The sequence below is a fragment of the Microchirus variegatus genome (assembly GCF_963457635.1).
Source record: "Microchirus variegatus genome assembly, chromosome: 4".
Taxonomy (NCBI): Eukaryota; Metazoa; Chordata; class Actinopteri; order Pleuronectiformes; family Soleidae; genus Microchirus; species Microchirus variegatus.
The window spans coordinates 37,723,848-37,733,847 of NC_139805.1; the positions used below are offsets into that span (position 1 = coordinate 37,723,848).

Genomic DNA, 10,000 nt, shown 5'->3' on the forward strand with positions numbered 1-10,000 from the left:
CGTTTCTGTCATTTTTCAGCTTCTTAAATGTGAATATTTTCACGTTTCTGTCATTTTTCAGCTTCTTAAATGTGAATATTTTCACGTTTCTGTCATTTTTCAGCTTCTTAAATGTGAATATTTTCACGTTTCTGTCATTTTTCAGCTTCTTAAATGTGAATATTTTCACGTTTCTGTCATTTTTCAGCTTCTTAAATGTGAATATTTTCACGTTTCTGTCATTTTTCAGCTTCTTAAATGTGAATATGTTCACGTTTCTGTCATTTTTCAGCTTCTTAAATGTGAATATTTTCACGTTTCTGTAATTTTTCAGCTTCTTAAATGTGTGTTGACGTGTTAACGTGAGCTTCAGTGAACGTGATCCTCTCCACTGTGGTTTTCCTGCTGCTGAATTCTTCCCATGAAAAAGCCTAAAAATGCTTTGTGCTGACTCGAGTGCAGGAGCTGCTGCAGCGTCTGTGAACCACAGGAGCTCCATGAGCTGCATGTGTGGTCACAGCAGACTGAGTTCACGGCTGTTTCACTTCAGCAACGTCAGACGACGAGAGTTTGATATAAATTAGAGCGAAGCAGCAGGAATTATGAGCGATTCAGGAGAAAACAGAGTCGTAGACATTAAAGCTGCATGTGGTCGCTTTAACACACACACACACACACACACACACACACACACACACACACACACACACACACACACACACACACACACACACACACACACACACACACACACACACACACACACACACACACACACACACACACACACACACACACTCACCTCTTCTCTGAAGTGACTGAAGTCAGCAAAGTTCTGCTGATGAACTTTATTCTGAGAACTTTTCTCTGTGGCCATGAAATGACAAACCTGAGAGAGAAAAGGTCAAGTTGAAGTGACGTACATTTTACTGTAGGGGGCGCTCACAGCACAACCACACTTTGAAAAGTTGTGGAATAAAAAAAGTGTGAATCACCTGTGAGGTTAAAGGTCGAGGAGGAAGAGGAGGAAGAGGAGGCAACGACCACGCAGCACTGTGTAGTCCTGAAACACAAGCTAATGTTAACATGTGAGGACAAAACACCTTAAACCTGAGTCAAAAACACCTTAAATACTGAGTCTAAAACACCTTCAATCTGATTCTAAAACACCTTAAACCTGAGACAAAACACCTTAAATCTGAGTTAAAAACACCTTAAACCTCAGTCTAAAACACCTTAAACCTCAGTCTAAAAACACCTTAAACCTCAGTCTAAAACACCTTAAACCTGAGTCTAAAACACCTTAAACCTGAGTCAAAAACACCTTAAACCTGAGTCTAAAACACCTTCAATCTGATTCTAAAACACCTTAAACCTGAGTCAAAAACACCTTAAAACTGAGTCTAAAACACATTAACCTGAGTCCAAAACACCTTAAACCTGAGTCTAAAACACCTTAAAGCTGAGTCCAAAACACCTTAAACCTGAGTCTAAAACACCTTAAAGCTGAGTCAAAAACACCTTAAACCTGAGTCAAAAACACCTTAAAACTGAGTCTAAAACACCTTAAACCTGAGTCCAAAACACCTTAAACCTGAGTCCAAAACACCTTAAACCTGAGTCTAAAACACCTTAAAGCTGAGTCAAAAACACCTTAAACCTGATTCTAAAACACCTTAAAGCTGAGTCTAAAACACTGAGTTAAAAACACCTTAAAGCTGAGTCCAAAACACCTTAAACCTGAGTCTAAAACACCTTAAAGCTGAGTCTAAAACACTGAGTTAAAAACACCTTAAAGCTGAGTCAAAAACACCTTAAACCTGAGTCTAAAACACCTTAAAGCTGAGTCAAAAACACCTTAAACCTGAGTCTAAAAACCTGAGTTAAAAACACCTCAAAGCTGAGTCAAAAACACCTTAAACCTGAGTCAAAAACACCTTAAAACTGAGTCTAAAACACCTTAAACCTGAGTCCAAAACACCTTAAACCTGAGTCCAAAACACCTTAAACCTGAGTCTAAAACACCTTAAAGCTGAGTCTAAAACACTGAGTTAAAAACACCTTAAAGCTGAGTCAAAAACACCTTAAACCTGAGTCTAAAACACCTTAAAGCTGAGTCAAAAACACCTTAAACCTGAGTCTAAAACACCTTAAAGCTGAGTCAAAAACACCTTAAACCTGAGTCTAAAACACCTTAAAGCTGAGTCTAAAACACTGAGTTAAAAACACCTTAAAGCTGAGTCCAAAACACCTTAAACCTGAGTCTAAAACACCTTAAAGCTGAGTCTAAAACACTGAGTTAAAAACACCTTAAAGCTGAGTCAAAAACATGTTAAACCTGAGTCTAAAACACCTTAAAGCTGAGTCAAAAACACCTTAAACCTGAGTCTAAAACACCTTAAAGCTGAGTCTAAAACACTGAGTCAAAAACACCTTAAACCTGAGTCAAAAACACCTTAAAACTGAGTCTAAAACACCTTAAACCTGAGTCTAAAACACCTTAAAGCTGAGTCAAAAACACCTTAAACCTGAGTCTAAAACACCTTAAAGCTGAGTCTAAAACACTGAGTTAAAAACACCTTAAAGCTGAGTCCAAAACACCTTAAACCTGAGTCTAAAACACCTTAAAGCTGAGTCTAAAACACTGAGTTAAAAACACCTTAAAGCTGAGTCAAAAACACGTTAAACCTGAGTCTAAAACACCTTAAAGCTGAGTCAAAAACACCTTAAACCTGAGTCTAAAAACCTGAGTTAAAAACACCTTAAAGCTGAGTCAAAAACACCTTAAACCTGAGTCTAAAACACCTTAAAGCTGAGTCAAAAACACCTTAAACCTGAGTCTAAAACACCTTAAACCTGAGTCTAAAACACCTTAAAGCTGAGTCTAAAACACTGAGTTAAAAACACCTTAAAGCTGAGTCCAAAACACCTTAAAGCTGAGTCAAAAACACCTTAAAGCTGAGTCAAAAACACGTTAAACCTGAGTCTAAAACACCTTAAAGCTGAGTCAAAAACACCTTAAACCTGAGTCTAAAAACCTGAGTTAAAAACACCTTAAAGCTGAGTCAAAAACACCTTAAACCTGAGTCAAAAACACCTTAAAACTGAGTCTAAATCACTTTAAACCTGAGTCTAAAACACCTTAAACCTAATTAAGTTAGGTTAGGTTAGGTTAGGTGTGTGGTCAGTGAGCACCTGGCGCCCCCTGCTGGAGCAGCTTGTTGAGGTCCAGTGAGGAGGCTCTGCAGTGAGTCCTCTGAGGTCGTGGTGGAGGCGTTGGAGGTTCCTCGGTTCTCTTCACAGCGTCTTCAAAGGACGTGCTGGAGTAAGACCTGAGGACAGAGACCACACCAGGACCTGGTCTGTGACCTGGTTCTGGTTCTGGTTCTGGTCACACTGTGAGTGAACTGGTCTCACCTGGGCCTGGTTCTGGTCCTCATCTGTGGGTCCAGATCCTGAGGAGGTTCTGAGAGGAAGAACATGTGAGAACCATGATAGATTTAGATTTTCCTCTTTCATGACTTTAAAGTTTATCTTATTTGACCTTATTTTATCTCTTATTTTATCTGAATCTTAATCTTAATCTCATCACCTGGTCTCTGTATAATCTCTTTCCTCTGTGACGTCGTGGCTCTCGTCAAACGATCGTCTGCACAAACAAAGACAACAAACATACATTTAACATCTTTAACATAATCTGACTGTAATCTGACTTTAATCTGACGACTGTCTAATCTAAGAAAACAGGTGTTTGTTACCTGGATGATTCCGTGATTCTTCTTTTAAAGATTGTTTCGTTAAACTCGTCTCAAATCTGCTGCGACTCTGGGAAAAAAATAGAGTTTCTGTATTTATTTACTCTCAGAGTGTTGCTGCCCCCTGCTGGACACACACACACACATCATCTACTTCCTCTTTTTAATCAGAGGCAACTTTGTGATGAAGAAATGAATCGTCATCGTGGTCGTCGTTGTTGTTGTCGTTGTTGTCGTTGTTGTCGTTGTCGTTGTCATGGTCACCGTTGTTGTCGTTGTTGTTGTCACCTTTGTTGTTGTTGTTGTCATGGTCACCGTTGTTGTCGTTGTTGTTGTTGTTGTCGTCGTCGTTGTGGTTGTCATGATCACCATTGTCGTTGTCGTCTTCGTTGTCACCGATGTTGTTGTTGTTGTCATGGTCACCGTTGTTGTCGTTGTTGTCGTCGTCGTTGTCATGGTCAATGTTGTTGTTGTTGTCGTTGTCACCGTTGTTGTTGTCATGGTCACCGTTGTTGTCGTTGTTGTTGTTGTCGTCGTCGTTGTCATGGTCACTGTTGTTGTCGTTGTCACCGTTGTTGTTGTTGTTGTCATGGTCACTGTTGTTGTCGTTGTTGTCGTCATCGTTGTCATGGTCAACGTTGTTGTCGTTGTTGTTGTCATGGTCACTGTTGTTGTCGTCGTTGTTGTTGTTGTCGTCGTCGTTGTCATGGTCACTGTTGTTGTCGTTGTCGTCGTTGTTGTTGTCATGGTCACCGTCGTCATTGTTGTCGTTGTCATGTTCACCGTTGTTGTCGTTGTCATGGTCACCGTTGTTGTCGTTGTCGTCGTTGTTGTTGTCATGGTCACCGTCGTCATTGTTGTCGTTGTCATGTTCACCGTTGTTGTCGTTGTCATGGTCACCCTTGTTGTTGTTTACCATGCTAGCTTGTGGCGCTGCAGCGTCGTGGTCAAACACGATGAGCGGCTCTGTGCTCTGAGAAGAGAATAAAGAACAAATGTAACGATGATCAAATCTGATTCTTTCAGAGTTTCTTTGTTTCTCCTCTTACTTCAGGAGAGTCGGCCATGTTCTCCTCCTCCTTCATCACCTCCTCCTCCTCCTCCTCCTTCATCACCTCCTCCTCCTCCTCCTCCTCCTCCTCCTCCTCAGGTCTCAGGGTCAAAGGTAAACTCTCCGGCAGAGCGAAGCCGTTCTTTCTCGCCACGATGAGATGAAACGCTGTGCAGAACTCAGAGAAGGTGAGAGCGCCATCTCTGTCCACGTCACTCAACTCCCTGTCAGATTAACAGGTGAGATTAACAAATGAGATTAACCACTGCAGATTAACAAGTGAGATTAACCACTGCAATAGATTAACAAGTGAGATTAACCACTGCAGCAGATTAACAAATGAGATTAACCACTGTAGATTAACAAGTGAGAATAACCACTGCGGCAGATTTACAAGTGAGATTAACCACTGCAGATTAACAAATGAGATTAACCACTGTAGATTAACAATTGAGATTAACCACTGCAGATTAACTGCTGCAGATTAACCCGCTGCAGATTAACCACTGTAGATTAACAATTGAGATTAACCACTGCAGATTAACTGCTGCAGATTAACCGCTGCAGATTAACCACTGTAGATTAACAATTGAGATTAACCACTGCAGATTAACTGCTGCAGATTAACCCGCTGCAGATTAACCACTGCAGCAGATTAACAAATGAGATTAACCACTGCAGCAGATTAACTAGTGAGATTAACCACTGCAGATTAATCGCTGCAGATTAACCGCTGCAGATTAACCACTGCAGATTAACAAGTGAGATTAACCACTGCAGATTAACCGCTGCAGATTAACCGCTGCAGATTAACCACTGCAGATTAACAAGTGAGATTAACCACTGCAGATTAACCGCTGCAGATTAACCGCTGCAGATTAACCACTGCAGCAGATTAACAAGTGAGATTAACCACTGCAGCAGATTAACAAGTGAGATTAACCACTGCAGATTAACCGCTGCAGATTAACCACTGCAGCAGATTAACAAGTGAGATTAACCACTGCAGATTAACCACCAGATTAACAAATGAGATTAACCACTGCAGCAGATTAACAAGTGAGATTAACCACTGCAGATTAACCACTGCAGATAAACCGCTGCAGATTAACCAATGCAGCAGATTAACAAGTGAGATTAACCACTGCAGATTAACCACTGCAGCAGATTAACAAGTGAGATTAACCACTCACTCACCAGATGTGAGACAGTTCAGGGATTGGGAGTTTAGATTTAGTGAAGAAGTTTTTGGCCTCAGATCCTGAGAAAAAAAACAGAGAAAATCATTGATTTATTAGTGTGTGCGCGTGTGTGTGTGTGTGTGTGTGTGCGTGTGTGTGCGTGTGTGCGTGTGTGTGTGCGTGTGTGTGTGCGTGTGTGTGTGCGTGTGTGTGTGCGTGTGTGTGTGTGTGTGTGTGTGTGTGTGTACCGTGGATCAGAGCTCTCAGGTCTGGCTGAAGGCTCCTGAACTGTTTGGTGTAATAGTCGAGCTGTTCCTCTGTGATCCTCCAGGGGTCAGTGTCACAATCATCACACACATCCTGACACACACACACACACACACACACATGACACACACACACACACACACACACACACACACACACACACACACACACACACACACACAAAATAATAAGAATTTTAAATATAATAAAAGTCAAACCAATCCAAAGCAGACGTCTTTACCCTCGTCATGACAACAGGATGATTGACAGGATGATGTTCCACCGTTGCCTTGGAGACGTAGCTGTTGGGGGAGGAGTTAAGATCCAGCTGAGTCGGCGGCCATCTTGTCTGCGTCCCTTCACAGACTGAAGGACAGAAGACAAAACGCTGATGTTTCCTCTGTGACGCGTTTTTAAATCATCGCGCTTCTATAAAAACTCACCCACGACCGAGTCCACGCACGACGAGCTGTGATAGGTCGCTGGGGAAGGGGGCGGGGCCGTGTGGGGCGATCCAGGCGGGGACCAGGTTTCCTGTGAAAAGCCAGGACTGGACTTTAGTTATTCCACGAGATGACGTCATCAGGATTTCACTGAATAAAAGACTCTTCAACTAATATGTATATATATGTTCTCTATGGACTTTCTCTCACACCAAAGTCACTCACTCTGCCACACCAAAGTCACTCACTCTCCCACACCAAAGTCACTCACTCTGCCACACCAAAGTCACTCACTCTCCCACACCAAAGTCACTCACTCTGCCACACCAAAGTCACTCACTCTCCCACACCAAAGTCACTCACTCTGCCACACCAAAGTCACTCACTCTCCCACACCAAAGTCACTCACTCTCTCACACCAAAGTCACTCACTCTCCCACACCAAAGTCACTCACTCTCCCACACCAAAGTCACTCACTCTGCCACACCAAAGTCACTCACTCTCCCACACCAAAGTCACTCACTCTCCCACACCAAAGTCGCTCACTCTCCCACACCAAAGTCACTCACTCTCCCACACCAAAGTCACTCACTCTCTCACGCCAAAGTCACTCACTCTCCCACACCAAAGTCACTCACTCTCCCACACCAAAGTCACTCACTCTCTCACACCAAAGTCACTCACTCTCTCGCACCAAAGTCACTCACTCTCCCACACCAAAGTCACTCACTCTCCCACACCAAAATCAGTATCAGTGCTGACCTTCTCCTCCAGGTGTCTGAAGCTGCTCCTGTTGCCGCACTGAGCTTCTCCACCGGGGGGCAGCGACGAGTATCTGAGCTCTGCTTCGTTCTTCATCCCCACGAATCTGGGCAGAGGGAGATCTGCAGCCACAACAGGAGAACACTGAGACGTGAGGTCCAGGTTACAGGAAAAACTGAGGTTTGTAAACCACTCACTCTCCCACACCAAAGTCCACAGAGAAAATCAGTGATTTTAACATCACATACACACAGGAGTTCACAGGAGTTGTTGATCCACTGCTGCCTCCATCACTAAGTTCTAATGAGTTGTTTAGTCAATTCGGCTTTTGAAATCCAACATTTGGATGTACTTTAGTGACACAAAGTGACCACACGAGGCAGCAGTGTATCCTGTGAACTCCTGTGTGCTGTGTTAAAATCAGTGATTTTCTCTATGGGCTTTGGTGTGGGAGAGTGAGTGACTTTGGTGTTAGGAAAAGTTAGGAATCTCTACCTCGAGTTTGAAAAAAATAGGGGCCCCCAAATAGTATCTCGCATAGGGCCCCCAAACAGCGAGAAACGGCCCTGTGGGAGAGTGAGCGGTTTACAGTTTCCTATGTGACGTAGCTTTTATTTGGTCAGTCTTTTGTTCTCAGGCTGCAGGGGGCGCTGTGTAGGTATATATCTCATATAACTCCACTTCTAACCCGAGCATTTTACTGATATTTACCACGTTATTTTATATATTTCCATTTAAATAGCTAAGAAAAAAGCATGATTTTAGAGTTCCTCTGGTCTTTAACCATCACTGACACAACAAGATGATGATGATAAATCATGGCTGATTTCAAATCTATCTCCTCTTCACACTGATCCGTGATGATACTGCGTCACACGCTGCTGTTGCTGCTTCATCCAGATTAGACCTAATCCTGCCACGTTCAGATTATCTCCACTGTGATCAACTCACCGGTGTCTGTGGTGACGCTGTCCAGACTGATGGGAAGACTGTAGAACTGAGGTGTTACAAGGTTACACAGATGTTTGGCTCCACACACCTGAGTCACCTGGAGAACACAGGGATTATATCACTGTTAATCCTGAGTGACTTTGGTGTGGGAGAATGAGTGACTTTGGTGTGGGAGAGTGAGTGACTTTGGTGTGGGAGAGTGAGTGACTTTGGTGTGGGAGAGTGAGTGACTTTGGTGTGGGAGAGTGAGTGACTTTGGTGTGGGAGAGTGAGTGACTTTGGTGTGGCAGAGTGAGTGACTTTGGTGTGGGAGAGTGAGTGACTTTGGTGTGAGAGAGTGAGTGACTTTGGTGTGGGAGAGTGAGTGACTTTTGCGGTGAGAGAGTGAGTGACTTTGGTGTGGGAGAGTGAGTGACTTTGGTGTGGGAGAGTGAGTGACTTTGGTGTGGCAGAGTGAGTGACTTTGGTGTGGGAGAGTGAGTGACTTTGGTGTGGCAGAGTGAGTGACTTTGGTGTGGGAGAGTGAGTGACTTTGGTGTGAGAGAGTGAGTGACTTTGGTGTGGGAGAGTGAGTGACTTTTGCGGTGAGAGAGTGAGTGACTTTGGTGTGGGAGAGTGAGTGACTTTGGTGTGAGAGAGTGAGTGACTGGTGTGGGAGAGTGAGTGACTTTGGTGTGGGAGAGTGAGAGACTTTGGTGTGGGAGAGTGAGTGACTTTGGTGTGGGAGAGTGAGTGACTTTGGTGTGGGAGAGTGAGTGACTTTGGTGTGAGAGAGTGAGTGACTGGTGTGGGAGAGTGAGTGACTTTGGTGTGGGAGAGTGAGAGACTTTGGTGTGAGAGAGTGAGTGACTTTGGTGTGGGAGAGTGAGTGACTTTGGTGTGAGAGAGTGAGTGACTGGTGTGGGAGAGTGAGTGACTTTGGTGTGGGAGAGTGAGTGACTTTGGTGTGGCAGAGTGAGTGACTTTGGTGTGGGAGAGTGAGTGACTTTGGTGTGAGAGAGTGAGTGACTTTGGTGTGGGAGAGTGAGTGACTTTGGTGTGGGAGAGTGAGCGACTTTGGTGTGGGAGAGTGAGTGACTATGGTGTGGGAGAGTGATGAGTGACTTTGGTGTGGGAGAGTGAGTGACTTTGGTGTGTGGGAGAGTGAGTGACTTTGGTGTGGGAGAGTGAGTGACTTTGGTGTGAGAGAGTGAGTGACTTTGGTGTGTGGGAGAGTGAGTGACTTTGGTGTGGGAGAGTGAGTGACTTTGGTGTGAGAGAGTGAGTGACTTTGGTGTGGGAGAGTGAGTGACTTTGGCGAGGGAGAGTGAGTGACTTTGGTGCGAGAGAGTGAGTGACTTTGGTGCGGGAGAGTGAGTGACTTTGGTGCGGGAGAGTGAGTGACTTTGGTGCGAGAGAGTGAGTGACTTTGTTGCGGGAGAGTGAGTGACTATGTTGCGGGAGAGTGAGTGACTTTGGTGCGAGAGAGTGAGTGACTTTGTTGCGGGAGAGTGAGTGACTTTGGTGTGGGAGAGTGAGTGACTTTTGTGTGGGAGAGTGAGTGACTTTGGTGTGGGAGAGTGAGGGAAAAAACCTGATTTTAGCCACTGAATAAAAGACTCAAGTAATAA

The 10,000-nt window shown here is 44.1% G+C and overlaps 1 protein-coding gene across 1 annotated transcript in view; it reads right to left on the reverse strand.

The window, feature by feature from the left end:
* The window catches only part of reps2 (RALBP1 associated Eps domain containing 2), a gene marked incomplete at both ends in the record, with an annotated part of 22,042 nt that overhangs the window by 10,920 nt on the left and 1,122 nt on the right, over positions 1-10,000 (reverse strand). The window contains 14 exons of the mRNA XM_083888348.1: positions 782-868; positions 975-1,042; positions 3,175-3,311; positions 3,397-3,445; positions 3,572-3,628; positions 3,738-3,804; positions 4,651-4,707; positions 4,832-5,009; positions 5,983-6,046; positions 6,215-6,326; positions 6,475-6,599; positions 6,677-6,767; positions 7,440-7,561; positions 8,391-8,487. Coding sequence (XP_083744474.1) covers positions 782-868; positions 975-1,042; positions 3,175-3,311; positions 3,397-3,445; positions 3,572-3,628; positions 3,738-3,804; positions 4,651-4,707; positions 4,832-5,009; positions 5,983-6,046; positions 6,215-6,326; positions 6,475-6,599; positions 6,677-6,767; positions 7,440-7,561; positions 8,391-8,487 — 1,311 coding nt within the window. The remainder of the gene's footprint in view (positions 1-781; positions 869-974; positions 1,043-3,174; positions 3,312-3,396; positions 3,446-3,571; positions 3,629-3,737; positions 3,805-4,650; positions 4,708-4,831; positions 5,010-5,982; positions 6,047-6,214; positions 6,327-6,474; positions 6,600-6,676; positions 6,768-7,439; positions 7,562-8,390; positions 8,488-10,000) is intronic.